This window comes from Vombatus ursinus, unplaced genomic scaffold (genome assembly GCF_900497805.2).
Source record: "Vombatus ursinus unplaced genomic scaffold, bare-nosed wombat genome assembly UNPS02009173.1, whole genome shotgun sequence".
NCBI lineage: Eukaryota > Metazoa > Chordata > Mammalia > Diprotodontia > Vombatidae > Vombatus > Vombatus ursinus.
The window spans coordinates 9,643,413-9,655,167 of NW_020948951.1; the positions used below are offsets into that span (position 1 = coordinate 9,643,413).

General features: G+C 48.0%; 1 protein-coding gene across 1 annotated transcript in view; it reads left to right on the forward strand.

The window, feature by feature from the left end:
• The window catches only part of UNC13A (unc-13 homolog A), an 86,855-nt gene that overhangs the window by 39,184 nt on the left and 35,916 nt on the right, over positions 1–11,755 (forward strand). Inside the window, exons 11-21 of the mRNA XM_027851117.1 lie at positions 265–311; positions 581–659; positions 3,260–3,331; positions 5,809–6,028; positions 6,945–7,172; positions 7,975–8,116; positions 8,291–8,460; positions 8,911–9,026; positions 9,249–9,412; positions 10,726–10,876; positions 11,462–11,530. Coding sequence (XP_027706918.1) covers positions 265–311; positions 581–659; positions 3,260–3,331; positions 5,809–6,028; positions 6,945–7,172; positions 7,975–8,116; positions 8,291–8,460; positions 8,911–9,026; positions 9,249–9,412; positions 10,726–10,876; positions 11,462–11,530 — 1,458 coding nt within the window. The remainder of the gene's footprint in view (positions 1–264; positions 312–580; positions 660–3,259; positions 3,332–5,808; positions 6,029–6,944; positions 7,173–7,974; positions 8,117–8,290; positions 8,461–8,910; positions 9,027–9,248; positions 9,413–10,725; positions 10,877–11,461; positions 11,531–11,755) is intronic.

Here is an 11,755-nt window from a genome sequence, read left to right on the forward strand (position 1 = left end):
GCCCTGAGGTGGAGGGATCAGGGCAGCAGGGCTATTCCTCTCAAATCTCAGGCTACCGACCTATAAGAGGGAGGCTGAGCTCCAGGGTTTGGGAGGGACCATGGGGCCTTTGCTCCCCTAAGGAGGCCCGGGCTGGAAGAAGAGCCAGGATCCTGAAGGTTCAGAGAAATCCCCCCAGGGTGTCCATCTGTGAGTTGGAGGGGGGTGGAAGGGATGGTGACTGACCTTTGGATAGAATGTCACAGAGTTGTGACTATCCCTCAGGCCCGAGGAGAAGGAGAGATGTCTAACTCACTCTGGTTCAAAGGCGGGTAAGTAGCTAAACACAGCCCCCTCAAGCCCAAATTGCTCCCTCCCCCTTCCCTTGGCACTGCCTGGAATGAGTTTCCTACTCCGGGAGGGCAGATCTAGAACTCAGGGCTGGAGACACATTTGGGTGTTTAGAGATCCCAGAAGTGAAAGAGCATTGTGCCCTCATGCCTTGGCAGTTTGAGGTACCAAGGTAGGCCCCTGGGATATTGTAAGGGGACCCATAGGCACGAGCAGTGCCCAGGGGGATTCTTTGCTGTCTCTCTCCCAGACCTGGCGGTGGTCTCATCATCATAGACAGCATGCCTGACATTCGAAAAAGAAAGCCGATTCCCCTTGTGAGCGACCTGGTGAGTAAGCAGCATGCCCTTCTCACCTAGTCCTGACCTATCTCCAGGGCTAGTCCCAGGGGTCCATTGGGACTGCTCCCTTTCTTTCTCTGGAGCCCAATGCTACATCTCATTTAATTCCTAGTGGTATCATGCCTCTGTCTCTTTTTTCTTGGTCCTTTTTTCCTCCTACCCCATCCATAATAATAATAGCAACAACAATAATAATAATAATATCCAGCCTCAGACACTTACTGGTTGTGTGACTCTGGGAAAGCCACTTAACTTCATTGGGCCTCAGTTTCCTCATCTGCAAAAAGGACATAGTAACAACACCTGCCTCACAGGGCTATTGTGTTGCTTTGTTAACCTCAGAGTGCTGCATAAATGCTAACTATTAGTATCCTCGTTTTATTTCCATATTGAGGAAACCGAGGCTCAGAGATGTTGCCTGTGACTTCTATCAGGGTCATAGAACACAGATAACCTGAACAGTATATCCAAAAAAATGACAACTGGTGACAGGAAGGGCTTCAAGATCACACCCTCTGATAATCAGTTGACAGAACTGGGAATGTTTATCCTGGAGAAGAGAAGGCTACAGGGAATGATAGTTTCGTTCAAACATTTGAAGGGCTGACACTTGGCAGGGAGATTAGGTTTTTTCAGATTGAGCGCATAGTAGGTGCTTACTAAATGTCTGACTTGACTAGCCAAGGATATCTTTTTTCTTTGGCTAGTCAAATCCACAAGCATTTAGTTAGCACCTACTGTGTTCTAGACACTCTGATTAAGTGTTGGAGATACGAAGAAAGGGGGGAGGGACCAGTCCCTGCTCACAAAAAGCTCACAGTCTAATGAGGGGGAGGGGGAAGGAACAACATGCGAACAACTATTTGGGGGTGGGCATGGGCCCTATCTACCAGGAAGCTCCCTCTTTTTCCCTCCATTCGCTCCCAATCTGGCTCTTGATTCTCCCTTCCTGCCTTCTTCCTTCCCCTAGATGCTTCCTCAGTTCCATATTCATAGCACCCAGCCCCATGACTTGGCCAACTGGTGCATATTTCCCATTCAGTACATTTCCAGAAAACCCTTGGGGGAATTTCTGGCTTTCTGGGAAGGGGCGGAGTAACCATTCTAACTCCCAGCATATACCTCGGTGTAATGGAAGCAAGGTCGTGGTGAGCTAAGGCTTCCTGTTCTGACTATTCTAAACCTTCCCAACATCTCCCAGGAACATGGCCAGAGATTCAGCCTTGTTGCTTTCTGTACTTTCCGGCATAAGTGCCCAGAGGTACCATGGAGTGATGGAAAGAGCTGGCTTAGGGCCCAGATCTCATCTGCGTTACTGTGCACTGCTATGGGCCTCAGTTTCCTCATGCCCTCATGTAGTGCTTGGATTTCCTAATCTCAAAGGTCTCTCCCAGTTCTCCACGTATGATCCTATGACTGGCCTGCCATCCCCATCCATCCCTGGCTACTGCTTATTTCCTAAAATTAACAGTGTACAATCTCCACGTTAAAAATCTGAAACAATAGCCAACCTTCTCCCTACCCCCACCCCATTGGAGAGTTCCTTCTTTCTTCCTATAGAATATGGAAAGGTCACCCTGGAAAGGGCCTTAGAGCTCCTCTTCATTTTACGGAGGAAGAAACTGAAGCCTGGAGAGGATCCCTATTCCCTACCCCCAGACCACATCATACCAGCCAGGGCTATTCCTGGGCTGGGAGGAACAAAAGGGTGGAATCAGGCAGTTTTCCATCTGACCCTGCCAAAGCCTCACTCCTTCCCTTTCTCTTCTCAACTGGGTCTGACATAAGTACTAGCTTGCCAGAGCACCCTCCCCATCCTGGGCCTTGATACCCTTCACCCCTTACCACCTTGGTACCATTGTAGTGCTTGTGACTGGTGGGAGCCATAACCTGCTTCTGTAGCTCAGGTAGGGGTAGGATGCTGGTGACTGGGCCCTTCCTTATCCTTAAGGTTGCCAGCCAAATGTTGGCCTTACTCCCATAGCATTTCCAAAGAGAGCATTTGAGAGCAGGGCTTTCACAGACCTGGGCAGATAGATATGTCTGAAGGGGATATGGTGTGTGTGTGTGTGTGTGTGTGTGTGTGTGTGTGTGTAAGGGAATGGTGGATGTGGGGAAAGGCTCTCTGAAGGTAACACCATTCATTTCCTTTTCTCCTGCTGCCTGGACATTCAGGCGATGGTAAGTGACCACCATAGTTTCCTTCCCAACAATCCTACTCTCAAACACTCTCAATAGTCCTTGCTGCCTCTCCTACCTCCTGCCTACTGTCCCTAGGACACTTCAATATCCCAAAGAGCTTGTGCCCCACTATTCTCCTGTAGAGAATATCCTCCTATAGGATATCCTCCTATCCCACTATCCTCCTATAGAGGTGGGATGGCTAGGGGGTCCCTGCCACAGCTATCAGTCGACAAGTGGGGGAGGTGCAAGAGGCAGTTAGCTCCTTCACCATGGTCCATGATACCAATGTGTGACTAGTGATTTCAAATGAAGACTGATGGTTCTGATTCTGTGGCTGGTGGTTTCATTCCATCAGGGATTCTGATCCATAGCTGATTCTTCCACCTTTGGCTTTTCTCTTTTAGTCCCTGGTCCAGTCCCGGAAGGCTGGGATCACCTCTGCACTGGCCTCCAGCACCTTAAACAATGAAGAGCTAGTAAGTGGGCATGGGTAGTGGGATGGTGGAGGGGAAGGGGCCCCCTTTGGGAGCCTATGGATCTGGGATTTTGCCAACAGATGCTCTGGCCTTGAGGATGGGAAAAAGCAAAATATAAGGTAATCCCCAAGTCAACAAGCATTTATAAGCACCTACTATGTGCCAGGCACTGGGCTAAGCTCTTCAGAAATAAAGAAAGGCAAAAGACAGTCCCTGCTCTGGAGAAGCTCATTATTAGTGAAGGCAACATGTAAACACACAAGACATATGAAGAATAAACTAAAGATAATCTGGGAGGGAAATCACTAGCCTTAAAGGGGAACTGGAAAGGCTTCCTGCTGAAGTCTGGATTTTAGCCAGAAGACAGGAAAACCAGGGGGCTGAGATAGAAGTTGAGAGAGTTTCTGGCAAGGGGATAGCCAACAAAAATTCCTGGAGTCCAGAGAATGAAGGTTTGTGCAAGGAACAGCAAAGACGCCAATGTCACTGAATTATAGGAAGGGGCCAGGTTATAAAGGGATCTGATGGCCAAAAAAATGAAATTTGATACAGGAGGTAATAGGGAGCCAGTGCAGTTTACTGAATAAGAGTTGGAGACAGAGGGAAGGTGGTGTAACATGGTCACACCTATGCTTTAGGAAGATCTCTGATAGCTGAGGGGAGGATACATGGGAGTAAAGAGAGACTCAAGTCAAAGAAAACACCCAGAAGGCTACAAAAGTTCAGGTGTAAGGTGATGAGGGCTTGCACCCTCAGGGTATTAGCAGAGTCAGAGGAAAGAAGGAGAAACATGATGAAGGCTGATGTGGTAGGACTTGGAATCTGACTGGATAGAGGAGTGAGCCAGGGGTGAGAGAAAGTAAGGAGTAAAGCATAATAGATTGTAAGTATGAGTGACTTGGGGCAGGGGGGATCCTCTCAAAAAGAAAGTTAGAAAGAAGGGACAGGATTGGGGAGGAGGCATAATGAGCTCAGATTCCAATGAGCTCAGTCTTGAGTTTAATGTCTATGGGACATCCTATTCAACAATCCTTCCTGACATCTCCCCTGACCAGCACCTATTTTTCAATATTGTCTCCTTCCCAGGGACCAGCGTCTTCTTGTAGGCATGAAAGGTGCAGGCTACAGGCAGGTGCAAACTCTTGGAGACTGGTGTCTCTGGCTTTTTTTTTTTTTTACTGCACAGTTTCTCAAAAGTGGTCCACCTTTTTTGAGTCTTCTAGGAGAATAGAAGAAGGAAAGATGTGCCACAGTCAATTAAAAGGCATTTATTAAATGCCTACTATGTGCCAGACACTGTGCTAACTTCCAACAGCACAAAGAAGGGCAAAAAACAGTCCCTGCCCCCTAGGAGCTTATATTTTAATGGGGGAGATAACATGCAAACAACTATGTACAAACAAGCTTATATATAGGGTAAATTGGAGATTATCTGAGAAGTAAAGGCACCAGCAATGGGGGGTGGGGTAGCCTGGGAAACTTGATCAGGGGCAGCTAGGTGGCACAGTGGATAGAGCACTGACTCTGGAGTCAGGAGAGCCTGAGTTCAAATCTGGCCTCAGATACTTGACACTTACTAGCTGTGTGACTCTGGGCAAGTCACTTAACCCCATTGCCTAGCCAAAAGAAAAAAAGAAACTTTTATCTCTCTTAAGTACCCCCAATGTGCCAAACTCTGTGCTCTGCTGTCCTCAGGGAACTCCAACGGCTGGGTAGGAAGCAAAATTCAGACCAGCGAAAAGACAAGAAACAAGCAGAAGTTCCTATGAGCCAAACAGATCCTCAGAACTGGAGGATTTAGAGAGGGACTCTTGTGGATTGGGATAGATGAGGAGGCCTCCCTGGAGGAAGTAGGAATCCAACTGGGCTTGAAAGGAGAATAAGAAATGGGCACAGAGAAAGAAAGGTCAAGGTGCTTGTTAGAAGCTAAAGGAACTGTTGGAAGGGGACCAGGATGGTGAAGGGACTGGAGACCATCTCGTTATGAGGCTCTACTGAAGGGACCAAGGATATTTAGCTTGGAGAATAAGAATTGGTTGGGGGGAGGGAGAGTGGCAGGGGACATGATTTCTCTTTTCAAGGATAACCAGCGGGTGTCCAAGTATTTGAAAAAGAAGAGGAATTAGCCGTGTTCTTCTTGGCCCCAGAGGTCAGGATTAAAAGTAATGGGGGAAGGGGGAGGGGAGGAGTCAGAGAAGGGCAGATTTCTGGCGCTCGGAGGAAGAATCGAACAATTAGAGCCACCCAAAAGTGGAATGGGCTAAGTCAGGGGACAATGAGCTTACTGTCAGGGGGAGTCTTCAAGGGAAGGAGGGGTGAGCCTTACAAGAAGATGACTTCCAAGGTCCTTTCCAGTTTTCAGGTTGTGATTCTGTGCTTGCCAGTATAAGAGGAGGGGTGTAGATGAAAGGGATGCTCTGTTGGTCCGGGCCCCTGCCATCAGATGCCCCTCTCTCTGTCTCTGCCTTCCTCTCCAGAAAAACCATGTTTACAAGAAGACGCTTCAAGCCTTAATCTACCCCATCTCCTGCACAACCCCCCACAACTTCGAGGTGTGGACGGCCACCACACCCACCTACTGCTATGAGTGTGAGGGGCTTCTGTGGGGCATTGCTCGGCAGGGCATGAGATGCACCGAGTGTGGGGTCAAGTGTCATGAAAAGTGCCAGGACTTACTCAATGCTGACTGCCTGCAGCGTAAGGACAGACCCAACGGGGACTATCTTGGGTGCACTCTCCCTAGGCCTTTTCTTCCCTCCCCTCTGGGGCACAAGGGGGCATTTCTCTGCCTCTCTTATTGTCTGTCTTCCCCTAAGTTGACTCAGGTCAACTCAGACACCAGCAGTGCCGACTCTCCTTATATTTTTCTTCCTGGACTTCAGCACCAGCTCACCAGGTCCTACAAGGGACTTTGAGCTCAAATCCATAATTATCTCAGCTATTGGCATGGGCAGGCCTAGCATATGGCATACCAGACCCACGTTCGAGTCTGCCTCACATTGGGTGGATTCCAGTGGCTATGGTGACCTGGTTATCCTAGGGCAGAGTAGGAGAAAGTGGGGATGTTAATAGCCAGGGCTCAACAGAAAATGGAGTAAGTGTGGAAGTGACCATTAGCTATGTGCAAGGTGGTGGGGGGCTCAGTCAGGGGATGAGGAGAATGGGGATACAGTAAAGAGAATGAAAAGTCTGAGGGGAAATGGGAATTCATTAAGCAAAGTAAGGGCAAAGTGATGGGTGATCACTGAGTAAATGGAGGCTGCACATGCATCGTGATACAACGAGAAAGATTACTGGATTTGGAATCAGAGTTCAAGTTTGGTTTCAAACCTTGGCTCTGCCACTGACTCCCTATATGAATTTAGGCAAACCTCAGTTTTCTCATCCGCAGAATGAGAGAGTAGAGCTAGATGGACCCTGAGGTCCCCTTCTAGCTCTTAATTTTATCTGAGTGAAAGGGGGAGGGACAGCTGGAGGAAGATGGGGAAACAGTGACGGTGACTGGGGAGGGAATTGGGATTCAGTGAGGGGACTGGAGGATCAGTGAAAGGGGCAGATGCTCACTGAGGGTTTAACAGCCTAATGTCCAAGCATTCTTTTGCTGCCACTCCAGGAGCTGCAGAGAAGAGCTCCAAGCATGGGGCCGAGGACCGCACACAGAACATCATCATGGTGCTTAAAGACCGCATGAAGATCCGGGAGCGGAACAAGCCTGAGATCTTTGAGCTGATCCAGGAGATCTTTGCAGTCTCCAAGACAACACATACACAGCAGATGAAGGCTGTGAAACAGAGCGTCCTGGATGGGACGTCCAAGTGGTCGGCTAAGATCAGTATCACTGGTGAGGTCCACCTGGGTGCTGGGATGTATGACCAGAGGCACAGCAGTGGGTTGGGTGCCCGAGGCTAGGCTCAGTTTATGGTGTATACTAGGCAGCAGTGGCATCTATGCCCTTCACTATTATTTCTTCTCAAATGGCTTTCCACCTCGCTATATCTACCCCAGGCCCCCTCTGTAATCACCAGGCTCCAAGCCACTTGGGAACATCTCCTTGGCCCTCTAGTGATGCCCTTAGCACCCAGTTCTTAGAGGTTTTTTGTCTAAGCCAAGGTCCAGAGGTGACTCGCACAGTGCTTAGGATAATGCCTAGTACATAGTAGATGCTTAACAAATTCTTAATTTACTATTGACTTACTCCTTTAAATGTCCTGGGAAATGTCCATGCCACCCTGTGTCCTCAGCATCCCCCTAGCATCATCTTAGGCTCTTGGTATTACTTAGGGCCATTTTGCATTCCCAACACACCACCAGTAGCACTTTGGGTATCTTGTCCCCTGGGTTGCCCTGTTTAGTTCAGTTCTATAGAGGCTTACAAGCATGTATGGGTATATGTACAGGTGATACGTGTGCAAGATTATGGTTTGTGTATTTGTGTCTGTATCTGATTATGTGATATGTGTACATGTGAGCACAGTTCTGGTATACATATGCATGTGTGTATGTATTATGCAAGTGTGCTAGTGTATATGCCCCTGAATCGTGTACATGTGTGCTTACATTTGTTTGTGCATATGTAATCTGACCTGGTGTGTACATTTGCATGTGCTCACACATGTGTTTGTACATGCATGTGTGTGTTCCAGTGGTCTGTGCCCAGGGCCTTCAGGCAAAGGATAAAACCGGCTCCAGTGACCCCTATGTTACTGTCCAGGTCGGCAAGACGAAGAAACGAACTAAAACCATCTATGGCAATCTCAACCCTGTGTGGGAAGAGAACTTCCATTTGTAAGTGCCCTCACCTGGAGGTGTCTCCCAGTGCTCAGGGAGGACCCACCTGGCCCTGAAATCCCTTCTGGCGAGGAGGTTCAGTCCCCCTCCTTCCCCTCCTTCTCTCAGATTCCCCCTGGCACTGATGGTGAAGGCATGAACAGTTTCCCCTTCCCTCCATCTACCCCACAGTGAGTGCCATAACTCTTCAGACCGCATCAAGGTGCGTGTCTGGGATGAAGATGATGACATCAAGTCTCGAGTGAAACAAAGGTTCAAGCGAGAGTCAGATGACTTCCTGGGCCAGACCATCATTGAAGTCCGAACTCTGAGTGGCGAGATGGATGTCTGGTACAACCTAGGTGAGCACCCACAGAGCTGCTCCTGCCATGTTTGGACTGGGGGAGAGGCACAATGCTTTGCTGGGGGAATCTCTGGTCTGAGGAAGAGACAAGGCTTTTTCTTCAAGAAGTCTCCAGTCAGAGGTCTGGATAGGTCCCAATTATAGGAGGGAGACTAGAAAAGAATACATACATACATGTATATACATATATATATATATATATATGTATGTACATGTATGTATGTATAATCCTTGCCCTTGGGTCTTCAATCTGATTGGACAATTTAAATACCATCAGACACCAGGAATCATCTGGTCCTTTCTCCTGTTTCCTAATCCATAATCCTATCCCTAAACCATACATGGGGCTAGGGTTGTCTGCCTCATGCCTCCAAGGTCTCTCTTCACTGATCCAGATCATTTTGGGGACCCTTTCTGACCTTCTGTCTCTTCTTTCTTTGGTTCCCAGACAAGCGGACAGACAAGTCAGCTGTGTCTGGAGCCATCAGATTACACATCAGTGTGGAGATCAAGGGTGAGGAGAAGGTGGCACCATACCATGTCCAGTACACGTGTCTGCATGAGGTGAGACCATCTCAGTGTCCTCATTCTCCCTCCAGGGCCTCTGGGCCCTTCCAGGTATCCTTCAGGCCAATGCCACTATCCTTGGATTGAAATGCAGGTGGTCCTATCTGTACCCCACCCTCTAATTCTTATACCTCTCTCCTTAATCCCTGTGCCCCTTCCTGGTCTTGGTTCTGTCCCCTCTTACCATTGATCTGATCTGTTTCCCCTCTTCCTCTTCAGAACCTGTTCCACTTTGTAACAGATGTGCAGAACAGTGGTGCTGTCCGGATCCCAGATGCAAAGGGTGATGATGCCTGGAAGGTCTATTATGATGAGACTGCCCAGGAAATTGTGGACGAATTTGCCATGCGCTATGGCGTCGAATCCATCTACCAAGCCATGACGTGAGACTAGCCATGGGGTGGAAGGGTGGGCTCTAAAAGATGGGGGTAGGTATAGGAGTAGGTGGGAGGTGGGATGGATTCAAAACAGAGAGGAGAAGAGAGTCAGGCAGGCTGCTACAATCAAAGGGACACCAGAGAGGATCAGTTGGGAAACCTGGTATTATGGGAGTGGAGAAATGTGAATCTCCACTGGTCAGTCTTAAGTTCAGGATGGTATTGGGGAAGTGGTGGGTCACCAGTGGGGTTAAAGGTAGGAAGTCTGTTAGAAGACAGTTAGGTGGAACTTGAGAGAACAAGGATGTGGCCATGGGAAGGAGAACCAATCAGGGAAACATACTGGGAAGTGAAGGAGGGGAGGAAATGGCAAGTTTGGGATTTAGCAAAACAATGTCACTTAATGAGCAAGGAGAAAGAAGAACACAGACAGACAGACAAAGAGAGACAGACAAAGAGGGAGGAGGAACAGATGAGACAGTGAGAAAGGCAGAGAGACAGACAAGTTGAGCAACTAAGACACAGAAATTGAGGAGGGAGCTAGCAGAAGTTATTTCTCAAGTCATAGGGAAAACCACATAATTTCAAAGATGTTTCAAGATATTTAGTTTTTATATTTTTGACACATTTCATTCTTTTTAAAATTTTTGATTTTATTATTTTTCCAATAAGCATTCATTCAAATGTCTCTCCCACTCCCCCACTGAACAATTTCTTAAAACCCTTATAACAAACATGCATAGTCAGAAAAACAAATTTTCCCATTGGTCATGTCAAAAAAAGTATGTCTCATTCTGCATTTGAGAAAAGCATCCTTAATACTCAAAGAGACATAAATAGAGACACAGATTCAAGAGAGGAGGAGAAACATATAGAGACTATGACAGAGGGAAAGAAACAGACAATATGAAATTAACAGAGAGGATACAGAGAGAAAGACAGAAAACAAACATAGACTGAGACAGGAAACAGGGAAGAAAGGAGAGGAGGGAAGGAAGGAAGGAAGGAGGGAGGAGGGTAGGAAGGAAGGAAGGAAGGAAGAAAAGGAAGGAAGGAAGGAAAAGGAAGGAAGGGGAAAGAAGGAAGGGAGGGAGGGAGGGAAGAAGGAAAAGAGGGACATATATTCCTCAGAGAAACCTTTTGTAGGGTGACATTTAAAGTGACATAAAGCTATGGCTGAAGTCAAATCTGGATCCTCCTCATTGCAAGCCTTCCTGGAGACAAGGAGGACAGGAGCTCAGTTCCCTGACCAGAGGGATGAGATGGCCCCTCTACAGAGCCCCTTGCTGACTTGTCTGCTTTGTTTCTCCTTTCCCCAGACATTTTGCCTGCCTCTCCTCTAAGTACATGTGCCCTGGAGTACCTGCTGTCATGAGCACCCTGTTAGCCAACATTAATGCCTACTATGCCCACACCACAGCCTCAACCAATGTCTCTGCTTCTGACCGATTTGCTGCCTCCAACTTTGGGGTCAGTACCCAGTCTCCTGGGCCCATTAGAGGGGGCCTCTTACCTCTGCCCTTTGCCCCATCCAACCAGATGGACACTCCCTGCCAGGACTGAAGCAGAACTGGCCAAATTCCCTGTACTCCCTAATGATTGTGGGAAGAGATGCCAAATCAGTTTCTGACTATCCCGGGTCTCCCAGTAAAACTCTGGATTGAGTTGTCAAGCCTAGAGGCACCTAACGGTGCCCATAGCCCAGAGGAAACTGTTGAATGGTACAGGCTCCCTCTAGCAGAGCTTGTTCCTCTGCCCTCTCAACTGGGCCTTTGACTCTCTGTCTTTAGTGCCCCTAGGTCTCACCTAGATGGATTCTGTCAAGATGGAAAGATGGGGCAGTAGGTGACAAGACCACAATTTCTATATGGCAATTGCTACTGTTTCATGCAGGGTTGGTCCTCTCCTGCTAGGGAACACAAGGGTAAAGAGACATCTCTGATCCTCTCCTTCTACCCATGGGTAGATGAGGTTGTACCTCCTACCAGGGTAGGATAATCACTGGCATCTCTAATCTTCCCCTTCTTCCCTGCTCCATGCCCACTGTCTCCTCAGAAAGAGCGCTTTGTGAAACTCCTGGACCAGCTGCACAACTCCCTAAGAATTGACCTGTCCATGTACCGGGTAAGAGACACATATGTGTGCACATGTGTGTAAAACACATGCACGTGCCACTACACCTCCCAACATGTACACATGTTCATGAGGAAACACATAAGCTATGATGTAGGTGCAAACATATGGAGCACGTGCATATTTGCCTTAGTGCATACTCAGGGAAGATGGCACTAACACACAAGCACACATGGAAATAAACACACTTCAACATGTGTACTTGCACATGCCATA